Below are 16428 nucleotides of genomic sequence, written 5' to 3'. Positions count from 1 at the left end.
ATGTCTATTTGTGTGAAAACGGGTTACTCTTTAACAATGTAGCTTATCATAGATCCCGGGAAGGTTTATAACTACTTTTGGGAATGGTACCACCACCCTCCCAAGAGAAATCGCCCCTGCAAAAATTATTTAACCAGCCCTCCCCCCCCCCCCAAAAAAAAATAGTTTTATATAGAGCATTTCTTTCTACAAAACATTTCCAGCTACCTTAACAGAATTTTAGGCATAGAATATTTTTCTATTCATTGTATTATCTCTGAATGTTTTATAAACAATGAATTACAAATTTCTAAAAGTAAACTTACTTTACTTTGATGTCAAATGCATTACTAAAATCAAACAAACTATAATTGAAAGTACTACTTTATATAATAAATCACAGAAGGATAACAGGTATTGAAGTTAAAATTCTGTAGTGACACTGCAGTAGTAAATATTTGTAAGAAACGTCTTTATCAATTGATTTCTAATGGATTCCAAATAATCATTACTTTTAAGAAGCAACTTCACTATAACTTTGATTTGCTCCTTCGACCAACTGACTAAATGAATGGAAGTTTAAACTGTATAATTTACTAGTCCCCAAAGTTTTTATATTGGGTACAGGGTATCCACGAAGGATTATGGCCCCCCGTAAGAGTTGGAATAGGAAAAAAAACAACCCCCCTCCACCCCTCCTTTAAAACTTGTCTAAAATTTTCAAAGTTAAGAGGGGGGATGGGGTTGCTCAATAATATACTGGGAGAGAATCGAAATTACATCAGAAAGTTTCTACTTAAACACCTACTAAAATTTATACAATTGTTATTTACATGGAAATTGGAGATGATAAAGTCTTGTAAAGAACCCCATGATAAATTAGGGTCTAGATTATTCGTCTGTTTAAATTTTCAAACTTTTTGTTTTAAAAATTAAATTTGGCTATATTTTATCAACATTGTTTTCATGAGATGAAAAAAAAACTTTTAAAATAAAGTTATGTAGTTTTTTGTTTGTAGATTATAACAATAATAGAGGTTTGCAGTCGGTTCTTTAAAATATCTAAGATTTTAATATTACAGTACTCTTTTTACTTGAAATAGCCTGTAACTATGCTATAACTAATTAACTGTAGAAACAGGCCAGGAAAAGGGCCAGTCGTGACGTAGCAGTATTTTTAAGTCCCTAAAATACAAGGTTATTAATCAAAAAGCAACTGCAGCATTTTTATTGTGAGTTTTCATTTTTTAAAATTGATAAATTCAGGGTTAGTGGTTATTGCTAGTATCAATAAAAAGGCTAAGGGTCAATGGTTTATGTTTATTTTTCAGATTTAATAGAGTTATGTAATGGAATGGAACATTTAAAAAGTCAAAAAAATAAAACTTTAAAGGCTGCTTAATCTTATAAACAACCTTGTGGTAACAAATAACAAAGTATTTAGAATATGTAACCTTATTATACAACCTTGTAATAACATGTAATACATAGGGAATTAGAGGCTGTTATCTAAATAATTATATTAATCTACTTTATTATACAACCTTGTAATAACATGTAATACATAGAGATCTAAAGGCTGTAACCTAAATAATTAATCTACCTCATTATACAACCTTGTAATAACATCTAATGTATAAGGATCTAGAGGCTATAACCTTTATAATTATTCTACCTTATTATACAACCTTGTAATATCATATAATGCATAGATATCTAGAGGCTATAACCTAAATAATTAATCTACCTCATTATACAACCTTGTAATGTCATATAATGCATAGATATCTAGAGGCTATAACCTAAATAATTAATCTACCTCATTATACAACCTTGTAATATCATATAATGCATAGAGATCTAGAGGCTATAACCTAAATAATTAATCTACCTCATTATACAACCTTGTAATAACATGTAATGTATAAGGATCTAGAGGATTTAACCTATATAATAAATCTACCTTAGTATATAACCTTGTAATAACATGTGATAAATAGCTAGGGAAAGGGATCTTGAGGCTGCGGCCGTGTATGATTATTTCATGAATTCTGTACGTAAAAGTTTTCAAATTCCCCCCTCTCTAAATAGCCTAAAACATGACTTTTGCCAAAAGTTTTCAGATGATTTTATTTTCTTGCATCTAATATATTTTCATTATAAAGAATTCGCTAAAAAAACCTTTTAGACCATTTTAATAGGTAAAATAGAAAGTCATATCCTCAGTCAATTATGCAAAATCAAAACTTTTAATTAATAAAAGGGTTTGTTTGGTAAGTTGATATACGCCTAAACATAGTAAGGCAGTAATTACCCCACATTAATAAGTTGATTTATAAAGGTAACCTCATAGTATACACACTTTGAACATTTAATGCATAGATTAGACAAGAGGGAGGGGGGGGCGACTATACCTTGTCCACAAAACAAGGATGATTTTATCCCAAGGAGGGAAGGGACATAACAGTGTAAATTATACTGGTACCCAAAGTTTTATTCTCTTTTGTTTGATTAAAAACGTTGAGTAATTTTATTTTTCGCCACCCAATGGTGAATAAGTGAGTTATAGAGTAGTTTCGTTACTGAAAAAAAAGGAAAGTAATTTGCAGGGACTCTCTACAAAGGGAGAACATAATATGTCTTATATAAAAGAGAAGGCTTTTGGGAAAGAAAGGGCTCTAGGAGTGTAAGTCACACACACACAAACATAGGTCAGTTGACCGCCTGAAAGCCTCGTACATGTTGATCGACAGTTATCAGAAAGGAGAAATAAAATAAGATATAATTCTTTTTCATTTTTGTTTTGATTTTTAAGGAAGAATATTTTTTGTAATTGAGAAAAAACTATTTACTTTTATTTTCTGTAATTATTCTTTAAAGCATCGCAAGATCGTTAGCAATTCAAAACATAAATCCTTTTCCTTTTTAGAGCTTACCTTGTTAAATTAACATTAAACCAGTTTAAATTATTTAAATTATCTAGAGGAGGGCGAAGATGTCAGAAAAATAGCCTAACACCACCTCAAGATATCAGCTCAGCTTTACTGAAAAATACAGTCATTACGGACCAGTAATTTTGGGTATAATATCATAAAATTATATTGATGATCAAAATATATTAAACTTTCCGTGTCCTATATTCACCTATAATTTCTCAATATATTTTACTTTTTACATGTAAATGGTTCTATAGTGCAGTTTTATGCACGAAACAATGAATTAGAATTTTTTGCAGAGTGAAAAATGGCTTTCTATGATCTGCATCCCTCGTACTCCCATGTTGTTAACCAGGTCATAGCTGACGACATTCCTAGCCTCGTCAGGCAGGCTAACAAGGTAAAGACGACTTTCATAGACTTTCAGGTGGCGAACTAAGGTAAAGACGACATTCATATAATTTTCAGACGGGCCAATAAGGTAATGATAGCATATCTAGCGTTGCCAGGCAGGCTAAAGTGGTAAAGACGACTTTCAGGAACACTACCGTTTAATTCCTAAGCTTTCGTTTTTCATAACAAATAAATTAAGTAGTTTTTCTCAAGTCTTTTGCATTTTAATGTAATAAGGATTATCCTTTTACATAAAGTAGTAAGGTTTTTCTGTCTGAAGCCTAAGATATCAACAACTACTAAACTGATTGATTTCTACCTTTTTAGAGAAACTTTACATAGATAGGCTTACATATATTTAAATCTTTCAATAAAGAAGTCTCTAGAAGCCAGGGGCGTAGGCACTGGACCTAGATTATAAAATTAAGTTTTTTTTTGTCTGAAACTGAAGGTCTTAGAAAATGCTGGTCTGAATCTATTGTACTTTTCAGGAAAGCTTTTAAAATTTCTTTCGATGGTTTAAAGCTATTTTTATGACCTCCTTCGCCCTCCCCTATAGGTTAGGGGCGAAGAATAGTTATTTCTCGTATCGTATTATAAACGGCTTTCCGCGGATATAGAATGTACAATTATAAGATTAAAACCAGTTTTTTTAGCCCTGTGGTGCCGAAGGCACCGGCTAAAAAACTAGTTTTAATCTTATGATTGTACATTTCTATATTCGTAGAAAACTGGATATAATACGATGCTAGACATAGTTTTTTCGTATTCATGAGAACCGGTTCCTATCCACCGGATTCAAATGAATACGAGAAATAGTATTAACATATTTTCAAAGCTTATTTCTTCGCACATAGATGTAATTCGTGAGAGTTTTCATTCATTTTTATCTTTCTCGGGAAAGGGGTGTCAAACTCTCTCGCCCAATAGCCTGAACTATTCCTGGACCATTAGTAAACTTCCCTAACTTACTTTTGATCTAATAGATTTTATTTTCAGATTCCCAGCTGGGAGAGAGATGATATATCTTGGAGGATTCGTCCAAATACTGACTATGTGGTTAATAGGTAAGATTTAAGTAGCGCAGCTACTGCTTAACTAATGTATGTAAGTCTGAACGTCCAATCACAGACTATGCTGCTTGCTCATAGGTTACAGTTTTTAGTAGCGAATCAGCTTTATAACTCGGGTATGTATGTACGTACATCCAAAAATACTAGCTACTCTATAACTAGGTATATATGTCTGTACGTCCAAAGACTGACTTTGTTGTTAATAGGTAAGATTTTAGTAGCACAGCTACTCTATAACAAGGGGATTCGTGTGTACGTCCAAATACTGATTGTGTTGTTAATAGGTTATTGTATTTAGTAGTGAAGATACTCTATAAACTAGGGGTCATCTGTACGTATATCCAAAAATACTAGCTACTCTATAATAAGAGTATATAAGTCTGTACGTCCAAGTACAGACTGTGTTGTTAAAAGGTAAGATTTTAGTAGCACAGCTACTCTATAACAAGGGTATTCGTGTGTACGTCAAAATACTGATTGTGTTGTTAATAGGTTACAGTTTTAGGTAGTAAAGCTACTATATAACAAGGGGATGTATTTATGTGTGTACGTCCATATACTGATTAGAAATAGAAGAAAAGCTACTGTGAAAAAATGAAGAAACGCCCCTTAAGGAGCGTTACCACGAAAGGGACTATACCCGATTTATTAAATTGAATCGGCACATTTTTTAATGTATTTTAATTTTTTAGTAATTAACTAATTTAAAAGTTCGCTATCTATATAAAAACAAATATTTTAAAAATTATACATAAATAAAATAACTATATTAATATCTATATTTACATCCGCACTTGTTTCCATATATATTTTCTAAATATAAATAAATTACGAAAAATTTTTAAAAATTATCAAGAACTGTTAAAAAGAGTAAATTAGAACTACTCATACAGAAACGTTTTTGTTGATATTTTCAATACTTAAGTAAACTATACTAGTTTAAATAAATCTTGAATTGTTAGTTTAAATTAGCAGTTTTTCCACCAAAATGATTTGATCCTGCAGAATGGGTGATTTTGTTTACTATAATTGGAGATGTATATTCTACTATACATCGTCAATTACTACCCCCCCTCCCTCTAAAAAAAAATGCTTGGACGTCTTCGTGACAAGAGTCTTTTTTTGTTGTTGATAAAATAACAACACAATTATCATCATGGTCATTATTAGTATTATGCTAATCTAAATATATAGACTAATTACAATGAAACCTAAACTTATATTTACAGGTAACTGATATACGTATTTTCATAATTAAAGTAAATTGATAAGCACAAGTTAATAGTTCTGCGTAAAATCCGGGAAAATTTTCACTCAACAGACAACAGAGCTGGATCTTTAAATCATTTAGTGGTGAGCCGAGCCTGATCTGCCTCGAGGTCAGCCAGAGGTGAGCCACAGCTGCTGCTAAAAAAAACATTGATCTTCAAAAAATTTACGGCTCGGTGTGGCCAGATCGCTAGCTACACTCAATAAAATTGTATAACCTAGGTCGTGTCGGTGCAATATTTCATAAATAACAAATAATTTATTTAATTACTAATTATAAAAATGATAGTTTTGGGATGAAATATCAAAATTAATTTTACAAAATATTAAATACGGATTAGGGTGGGTCGATTTTGGACATTTTTTTTCTGAGGCCAAAGCGGGGATCTGCACTCAATTTATATAGATATAATACACCTCTGGGCGATTTAAAATGTATCCTAAGTCTTAAAACCGCTGACGACCAGACATTCAATTGTATAGCTATTTGTAAATGGGAGTCAAAAATTTATTGAATCAGAACTATGGCTTCATGGTGCTCCCTGGAAATGCCTTGAGGAGCTGAGTCAGGAACTTTTGTCCGTTTCAAAAAATCTCGTTCCTAGCCTGAGAAAATCTAAAAAACCTCTACAAATTGGACAATTCTCAATAAACCGATATGAACCCACCCTAATACGGATCCCTTCCCGGCTTGGTGGCATTACAATACGAGTGTTGCCGGCAAGCTTCTTAGTGAGCCGGATTACCAATGCCATTTCGATTTAAAGATTGATATGAGGTGAGCCACATTCAAAATCGGCTCGCTTAAGGCTCGGCTCGGGCAGATCGTTGATTTAAAGATCCAGCTTACACTGAAATACACACACACTTTCTTAAAACCACTACGTAAATTAGTTAACGTAAATAGATTAATAGATATATCCTTAATTTAAGGTTTAGTAATACACTATTATAGACTAATTGTCGCTTTAATTAACTCGTATGTGATAAAAGGGTTCTAATAATATTTCTATAATATTCTTCTTGTTTTAGATATTTTGGACAATATTATAAGATTTCAAACGGTTACTTTATATAAAAGGATTATAGATAAAAGAATATATTTTTTTTCATTCATCTTATGCTTCCTATGAAAAATTATAATTATAAATAAATTTAAAAATTCATTATTATTTAAAGTTAGTTCTTAACTTCTTTATGTTTATAATTTGGTTATTCATTCTTTGGTAGTGAGGCTACTCTAATTTTTACTTTGTCTATCAGTCAGTCCGTAATGCTATGGGGGAAAAGTGATTTTCTCGGTTGCTATTTAAAATAACAGATCTATAGTATAGATGTATATATAGACAATTACCTCCCTTCATTTTTCAAGGACCTCTTTCGTCTGCTTCTAAATTATTTTCTGCTACTTGGCTGTGTTAATATAAGCGACACCATTGGTTGATTTTCAATGACCCAATAGGAAGGTTGAACAAGACGGTTGCGATGGGGAGATACAGTTGTTTAACCATTTCTCCCTCTAGTGTTTTACTCTAATTTTAAAATAGACAATCAAATTTTAAGTGAAGGTTGCTATGACATATGCACATATAGTCTATACATTGTTTTGTCTGTCTGACATGCTTCAAGAGACATAAACCTTACCCTCATTGAATTTTTTGTTTATTTTCTCTCTTTCTTTTATTTGTTATGACAACTGAAAATTCATTCTATGATTCACTTATTCTGTTGACCATCAATAATTCACTACATATGGATGTTGTCATCTTTATTTTATTTAGTTTTTTTATATTTTCATTCATTTTTTTTATTCTTTAAGGAGACATTTGGAGCACGCACCTACCTACACTTGGGCCCCGTATGTTCCACAGACTGACTTGCCGTCATACAGCCCAAAGGTTTTAAGGATTATTTGACTTTAAAGTAGATTGTGAACTTTTTTATAAGTGAACTTTATATAAATGCTGGTTGAACACTGCCCCTCCCCCTGCCCCCCCCCCTTTTTATATTTGAAATCAATTAAAAATAAGGATTCGGGTAAATTTTATAATAACAAATACATCTTTCAGATAATGTTATAATAAATCACCAAGTAATACATATTTTCAAATATTTTATTTAGTTCATTTATAAGGTAGCTAACCTGCTTTGCAGATATTAATTTTAATTAGGTAAAAAGTTACACCAAGCTTTAATAAAGAACAAAAAGTTTTAAGCCAGCAAATGAGTTAGGGGGAAAAACTATGGGTATTATAATAATTTATGTCCCCTCCCTCCATGTAATAATTTGAGCCCTAACTAATCAACTTTTAATGAATTAATCCTTGTAAAAGGTTGATACGTCATCTTATATTTCTAAGGTTTGGAAATAATATGAAAACAATAATAGAAACTTCAATTAAACATCAGATGTCTGTCATTAAAAACAGGAGAAAATAATTTAAAATTAATTTTTATAAATATGACTTTTGTAGCATAACCGACAGACTGACGTTTAACAAAATTTTAAATTTTTATAATTTCCAGCCGTCTGTCTTAAATAGGAGGCAAGAAAATCAAGTTTCACCAAAATTTTAAATTATACCTTTATACCTAAATGTATGTATATTGTACTATGAATATTATTACCTCACACTGCTAGTATGAATACCAGCCCTATGTTCCAAAGTTAGAAGCGTCCCCCAGGAGTACACCATTAAGAGAGAGGTAATTTCTGTTTAATTTCTCTTCATTCTCATAACAATGGATTTGTTACTTCCTGGATCTTACAAAAGATTTTTTTATGTACTCTAATAAAGTAAAACTTGGTGCTGGCTAAAATAACGATCCTCCGCATCTACCCTCTTGAGTTCTTACACCTTCCCCTCCCCTCTTACTGGATGAACTAACTGACCAATAAGTGATGTCCAGGTTGGCCCCTTTCATATTATCCACAATCAACGTCCATTCTTTTAACACGGAAAATTAAGCCTTTAAGAAGTTATTATTGAAATTGTAAAAGGTTAATTTCCCTGAGGCTTACAGGCGGCTGACTCAATTTTCTCAAAAACTGCTGCATTTTAGATTTTATTGAAAAGTGAAATGAAGTTACCTAACCTAGGGTAATGAAATGCACTGTGTCTTAATTTAGGTTCTGACACTAAAGTCAAAGCACCTTCGAAATCATTGTGTATAGCAGATTAAAAACTTATTTTTTAGTTCTTATCAAACCGACAGAGTCAAGTTTTTCAATTCTGAGCAAAAGGTAAAATATTTATCAGCAAAGATTTTTTGTTCTGGTTGGTCTGTTTGTCATTAGAATATAAAATGTGATTTAATGCATTAATTGTTTAAACTCATCCTTTTACAAAAGTAACAGGATGTTTGTGTTGAATTGCTGTCTGTATGTCTGTACCAAAGGGTTTCGCTATCCGCTAAACCGATATGGTTCTCCGGTAATATCCTCTTAGAAATTTGTATAACCCCCCCCCCCTCCCAAACAGAACTAGGAATTCTTGCCGCGGCGCTCGGCACCCGTGCCTGCCTAGCCACAGCGCTCGGCACCCGTGCCTGCCTTGCCGAAGCGCTCGGCCCCCTTGCCTGCATAGCCGCAGAGCTCGGCATCCCTAGCAGAAAACCTAACCTATCCTAAAATAGTTGTTATATCGGGGGGGGGGGGGGGGGGGGTTCATAAAAATTTTCAAAAATGAAAAACAAAATTGAAAAAAAAAGGAGAACGCCGGTTCTCCTCTACAATGTAGCTATTCATTGGTGCTGGGAAGGAGCAACAAATTTGGGATATATATAGAATTATCAAAAATAGTGCAATTAGAATTATTTTAAGAAATGGATTAAAAATAAAGAATATTGAAGTATGTGACAGATTTTAGAAGAATGGAAAGAATATTTCGCCGAAACAAAAACTAGTATACTACTCAAAACTATTTTTTCGTCAAATGCCATGTTGCTGCAACTTTGGAAATCAGAACAATTTAAAAATTATAAAATTAATTAAATATGTTTTAAGGAGAGGGGTGGAAGAAGCTATCCAACGAACAGCTATGATTATTATCTTAGGTAAAAATAATACATAATTGTCAATTTTACCACGGGTTGATACCTATTCTACCCTCCCCCATAAAATCTGCAATGAAACCCTTCCCCCTCATTCCCCCAAAAAATATTTTTTTTACATTAGTCTTATCAATTTTGTGCCAAGAATAATCTTTTTGTTCTTAACTATCCATTGCTTTGTTTTAGGCCCTATTCCGAGAGAAAAAGTGTACTTCTATTAGGTAAGTTTTTTTTAAATAGTTTTATTTTATTTTTATCTTTATCATAATAAAATATCGCTGATTTCATTGTTTTTCGCTTTTATTTTTCAAATAATTTGCCTAGGCCGATTAAAAAAAAAAAACAATTTAAATTTCCTAATTCTAATTTTCTAATTAAAAAATTGAATTAAAATTCTTATTTTTAATGATTTGATGTTGTAAATAAAAGTATTCCTAATCAATATAATCATTAAATAAAAGTAACAAAATGTCTGTCTGTCTGTAGTGAAAGATCTCGCTTCTTATAGCTCCAAAAAAGGTTTATAACCATTTTTGAATAAAAAGAAATACTCAATAAAAAAAAATATTACTCCCCCCCCCCTCTCATTACTTTATCATTATTGTCTTTACTGCGCAAGTCAAAGATTCCTTCAAATTTCCCAGAAATATTTAGGGTTTTCATTTCTATTCCTCCTTATTCTATGCCCCCTCTCCCAATCTTAATCCCAAGATGACTGTAGTAGGGGCGTAGCCGCTGGTATAAAGCAGTAAAAAAGTTACCAAATAAACAAATGAATAAGCACAAAAAATCATATTTTATGAGTATAAAATAAATCATAAATAAGTTTGTTTATACTGTTTCATATTTTCATCACTTTTTACTACATTCGCATTTGAATCTACATTTAGATTTGACCACGTTTCATAAATTTAGATATAAATATTTCTCGTAAAGTATAGAGGCCTTAAGAGGCGTAGCCGTTAGTTTTGTATATTTTAGATGATGACAGATCTAAGCCGTACTATCTGAATTCAGTAATTCCTGACAGGTAAACATTTGGTTGTGCTACTACTTTATATCACTTGTTCTTGTTCTCCGCCTGTAAATCTATTCTATTCTATTATAGATGTTAATTGCATTGTATTATAGTCTGCTTTCCGCATGCAAAAAAATAATTTAGTTTAGCATTGATTTTTTGGTTTTCATTTGATGAACCATGGAAAATTGTCTTTAATACGGAAGCTAGTAATAGTGTCTAACTTCTATGATGAGAGGGGAGGTGGGAAAGGAAACTCCTAAAAAAGAGATGGATTTTTGTTACGTCACAAAGATAAAAAGTTAGACACTATTACTAGGTTCTTAATACGATACGATACATGATTTTTCAGTATGGCTCAGAACCGGTTCTAATCCAGAGAATGTTAATCGGTTTCGAAGCCTTACTAGGATATAAGTTACATACTGCCCAGTTAAACAACATCTATAGAAGCGAAGCTTAATAAATCAGAAAGTCAGACAAACAGACATATGGTAGGTCAGTTGAATTTGAGTTGCCGATTGTGTACACAGTTTCCTCGGTGGCAGGATGAGGAAACACCGAGGAAACTGTGTACACAATCGGCAACTCAAATTCAACTGACCTACCATATATCTCCTAAGTGGTTTAAACTTTTTCTACTTTTTGCAAATATAGAGTAACAATTCATTTAATATTGAGTCAAAATTATTTTGTGAAAAATCCTCCAAAATCATATAAAAATCTACAAAAATTAAACAAAATCTTATGTTAATAACCCTATGATTTTATTTGATTTTTGTAGATTTTTTATGCAATTTTGGATGATTTTTCTCAAAAATAATTTTGCCTCACTAAGTGACCCAATTTTTTTTAAGAATCCACCTCTGTTCCAAAATTACCTAAATATTGGATGCTGAATATCAACATTTATATATATATTGCAAAACAAAGACAGATGTATAGCAAAATTCTAGCCTAAATCAACAAACGAACGGACCATTAACGTAGAAAAGCTTCGCGTTTGAAAAAGTTAATTTTTTATTAGGTTATCCTAATTATTTAAAATCCTTTGTTGATGAGAACAATAAAAAAATGAAACTATATTTCTACTTTTATTCTTAAAAAGTTATTTTTGGCATTCATCTTAACGTTCCAAGATGAATAGTACTTTTCTTTTGAAAAAGAATAATTATCATTTACAAGTTTGGATAATGTAAATTTTATTTTCCACATAAACATTCAGAGTGTTTATATTTGAAGAAAATTTGTAAAATGTGTAATTTTGAGATGTTATGTTGAGAGTCTTTTCTCGTATTCATTCGAATCCGGTGGATTGGAACCGGTTCTCATCCATACGAAAAAACTATGTCTAGCATCGTATTATATCCAGCTTTCTACGAATATAAGAATGTACAGTCATAAGATTAAAACCAGTTTTTTAGCCCGTGCCTTCTGCACCTCGGGGCTAAAAAACTTATTTTAATCTTATAACTGTACATTCTATATCCGCGGAAAGCTGTTTATAATACGATGCGAGAAATAACTATTCTCATATTCATTAGAAACCGATTATTATCCGGTGGAACCGGTTATCGCCAATACGAAAAATTATGACTAGCATCGTGTTATATCCAATTTTCTACGAATATAAAAATGTATAATCATAAGATTAGAAACAATTTCTTTAGCCCCGTGCCTTCATGTGATATAATATTTAATTAATTGATTTTTGGAATAATGATTTTTAAAGCGAAGTTTTTCTATAATTATTGTCCTTGAACAATATCCTGTATTTAAGCAGTTTTGCAACGACCTTACAATATTGATGTGTTATTACATTTGCATTCTACTTTTTGCAGTTCTGACACTATACAAGTGTAAATGTTCGTTTGACATTCTATTTCAGAGCTTCACTTTTATGGATGTTGTCATCCTTGTTGTTCTTTTGTTTAGGTATACTGGTGTTTCGAGTAAGCCGAGAAATTCTGAGGTACAATATTTTTTTATTTTAAAAAGCAAGGCTACTCTAATATCACCCGTGTCTCTTCTTCTATCATCTCAGATATTTTTCCAATTGATTAAAGCCCTGGAATAATTTATTACAATATAAAAGTAACAGGATGTCTATTGCTTATCGATGCGGTTCTCCTTTATAGGGAATCTTCTTAGAGGTCCAGAGAAGGATTAAAACTATTTTGAAAGAGGGAATCTTTTCAAAAATTTTATATCATCGTGACAAAACCATTTTTTAAATCAGCCTATTGAACAATGATATTTTGCAAAATCTAGGAAAAGTTACAGTTTGAAATTTTGTTATGAAACATTATTAATTTTTGAAGGTTTTCAATGGTTGATTTGATTATAGTACATTAATTCTTTGAAGTTCAGGCTTCTGTTTGACGTTCATGTAATTATATATAAAAAAAATCGGATCTACTGCAGTTCACGGTAAAATATTGCTTGTAAGCAATATTTGCAAAAATCTTTACATTTTAAAGGCTGCTAGCTGCCAAACGGCTGAACGTACATATCATACCCGCACACCATTTTAAGCGGCATAAGAAGGCCTACAAATAATCTGGAATAGCCAAGATCCAATTATGCACAGGGAAAGCTTCACTGAAGAAAAAACGCGTAAAATAGGTCTTTTTCGCGCATTTCTCTGCACTGCGAGATAATTATGCATTATTGATTTGTGGCTATTCCAGATTATTTGTAGGCCTTCTTATGCCGCTTAAAACAGTGTGCGGGCATGATCTGTACTTTCAGCCGTTTGGCAGCTAGCAGCCTTTTAAAATTCATAGATTTTTGGGTATTGCTTACCAGCAATATTTTACCGTGAACTGCAGTAGATCCAAAAAATCTTTTTAGTAATCTCGTTTTAATATTAAAAGTTTCTAGGTTTCCTTTGGAGGTATAAAAGGTTGTTAAGCTTCTCTCTAAATATAGTTTTTTTTTATAGGCTTATTATGTTGGAAAATTTTAATTACTTAATTAATGTCTGTTTCAGTGTTTAAGTTTGATTTAAAGCTAAAATTTTGGTCTGGGGTATTTTTTCCTGTTACTTTTAAATTAGGATTGCATTCATTATTAGTTATATCTCGTATTTGCTGCACTAATTATTGACAAAGTTACTCTTGTTTTTTTTCTTTATAATCCTTTATTTTACAGTATTATTGTCAAAGGGAAAACATAAAGTTTTTTAAAATATCAAATCTATTTACATGTATTTGAGTAGTTAAGAAATTTTATTTTCCCCTATCTTATCCTTATGTAAAAGTAATAAAGAACTGTGGGTGTGTCTGTCTGTATGTACTGAATGATCTCGCCAACCGCTGAACCCATGTGGTTCCTTTTATATTGTAACTTTTTATAATTTTTGAAAGGTTTATAACAATTTTTGGGGAGGGTGTTACCACCTTACTAGTAAAAAATCCCCTCCCCCCAAACTTTTTTTTTAACTTTTTGTTTTTAATACTTAAATTTGATGATGGGTCAACTTCCTCCCTTTATCTCCTCCTCAATTGCCCATTGAGGCCTCGTAACAGGATCTTTATTTCTGTATGTATATTTGTTCCTAAGATCTCGTAAACGACTCAAAAACATTTTTAACATGATAACACAAATAACTTTTTACAGTCAATTACTTTAAAATCTAAATTTCCTTTTAAAATACTACAGCTACTTAAGTATAATTTAGGATTTTATTCATGTACCTTTGTAATGTCTTTATTTTCTCAACCCCCCTCCCACCCCCTTAAAAGTAAACTTTTTTGGAGCGATGCTTCAATACAAATGGTACCTGCCTGTCTTAAATTATATTTTCATTCCAAACGATAAGATTGCAAAAGCAACATATGTTTTCTTTTTTATTATTAAATACATTTTTTAGTCTTTATATTTACTGTTTTGGAAATAATTCTTCTTGTTTTTTTTTCAGTTTCCCTTCCGAAGATACAGAAGTGATTTTATCCCCTATGCTCCCTATCCCAAGCTCTATGATTCAGGTAAGAAACAGCGTAAAGTGCCTCCAAAAAACTGACGTCATATAATGCAAAGTACCAATGAGAGGCCAGAATAGATTGAAATTGACCAATGGTAAAATTTATACAGGGGCATTCAAAAGAAATGAGTTTTTTTAAAACTTAATAATGCATAGAATATAAACCATTTATACAAAATGCTTTTTATTTTTGGAAAACCTGTTATGGGCATTTATGTTTCAAATTTCTAAAAAAAAAGATCATTACTTAGTTTTTTGGATGTATAATTACCATTCTTTCTTGTGCTACGTACAGTGTATGGGATCTACGTGGTAAAAAGCATTTTACATAATTATTTTTTTTTATTCATAATAAAGTTTTTTTAAAACTCATTTCTCCTGAATGACTCTATAGATTTATTACCCTAGATGCTAGATGAGACCGTCAAACTTAAAAGAAATTTCAACCAGACAAATGTTTTTTTTTTATATTTAGTTACAGATGAATCTTACGCCTTATTTTAAAAGGACTCTCCACAGAAAAATCAACTTTGGATTTTTGAAAATCTAACCTGAAATTATTATTCTCTGTTAAATTTTAGGCATTTTTTGTTTTTGTGGCATCGCGATCGAAGCCCTTTGAAATTTTTTACCGCCTTTAAGTGAATCCTCCCGCCATTTAATTTGTGCTGCTTTAGTGATTTTTAGCTTCTATTTTTGCTGCCATTGCCGCATTCATCGCCCTTCTCCGCCGCTACTCCGCTGTACGTCGCTTTTTAATACATGCTCCCCTCTCCCTTGTTCAGAAATTAAATGGAGACTGGAGTGTTGTGTATAGCTACGTACGCAATGTATAGCGGAGTAGCGGCGGAGAAGGGCGGAGAATGCGGCAACTGCGGCAAAAGATGGTTATATTTGGCGGAGGCGAACACAAAATGGAGGCGGCAGGATTGTCCAGTCAAGGAAGAGAATAAATCGTAGAGCGGCCGGTTGCAATGGAGCAAATGTTCTTTAGCGGCGAACATATATTGAGTGGAGGAAAGTGAAGTATATATTGTTATAGCGGCAGTACAAATAGGCGGCGGACAAAATTTTCCAAGGGCTTCGATCGCGATGCCACAAAAACAAAAAAATGCCTAAAATTGAACAGAGAATAATAATTTCAGGTTAGATTTTCAAAAATCCAAAGTTGATTTTTCTGTGGAGAGTCCTTTTAAGGATTCAATGAAAATTCAAACCATATAGTGTATATTTCCTAACCAATGATAACACTGTTACACTATTGGTCCAATCAAGAGCTTACTTATCTAGAGTTTTTATTTTTATTTATATCCATTCTTATGAAATATTTCAATGACGTGAAAAAAAGTTCGCCAACTTTGAAGTGGATAAAATTTTTTTAGTTAAAACTATTAAATACTTTAGTAAAGTCAAACATACATTAATGAATACTATTTTAGTAAAGAGTATTCCTAACCCTGATTGGAGTGGCTATTATGGTTACAGATATAGAAAAGCAAGGTATTTTTTTTAATTTACTGGCGGCTCCGAACCTAGCATTATGGGGCTCTGTATTCAAAAGGGCATTAAGGAGCTGAAAAATAGCTAAAAACCATCAAAGACTTAAATCTGAAAATGAAATAATCTAAAACCACCAAGAGACCTATGTAAAGCTTACCTTAAATAGATAACCCAATCAGTTCAGTAGTTATTGATATCTTAAGCTTCAAACAAAATACCCGC

General features: G+C 32.0%; 1 protein-coding gene across 1 annotated transcript in view; it reads left to right on the top strand.

Annotated features, from left to right (window-relative positions):
• The first annotated feature begins 3212 nt into the window (after positions 1-3212).
• The window catches only part of LOC145324409 (uncharacterized), a 57721-nt gene continuing 44505 nt past the window's right edge, over positions 3213-16428 (top strand). Inside the window, exons 1-12 of the mRNA XM_080167000.1 lie at positions 3213-3315; positions 4308-4375; positions 7470-7548; positions 7984-8010; positions 8292-8356; positions 8849-8894; positions 9657-9706; positions 9890-9924; positions 10685-10733; positions 12657-12693; positions 14644-14710; positions 16146-16206. Coding sequence (XP_080023126.1) covers positions 3223-3315; positions 4308-4375; positions 7470-7548; positions 7984-8010; positions 8292-8356; positions 8849-8894; positions 9657-9706; positions 9890-9924; positions 10685-10733; positions 12657-12693; positions 14644-14710; positions 16146-16206 — 677 coding nt within the window. The 5' untranslated portion in view covers positions 3213-3222. The remainder of the gene's footprint in view (positions 3316-4307; positions 4376-7469; positions 7549-7983; positions 8011-8291; positions 8357-8848; positions 8895-9656; positions 9707-9889; positions 9925-10684; positions 10734-12656; positions 12694-14643; positions 14711-16145; positions 16207-16428) is intronic.

This window comes from Acartia tonsa, chromosome 7 (assembly GCF_053477335.1).
Source record: "Acartia tonsa isolate MP-2025a chromosome 7, ASM5347733v1, whole genome shotgun sequence".
Lineage (NCBI taxonomy): Eukaryota > Metazoa > Arthropoda > Copepoda > Calanoida > Acartiidae > Acartia > Acartia tonsa.
Note: the sequence above shows the minus strand (reverse complement) of the source record. Positions and strands in the feature narration are given on the sequence as shown.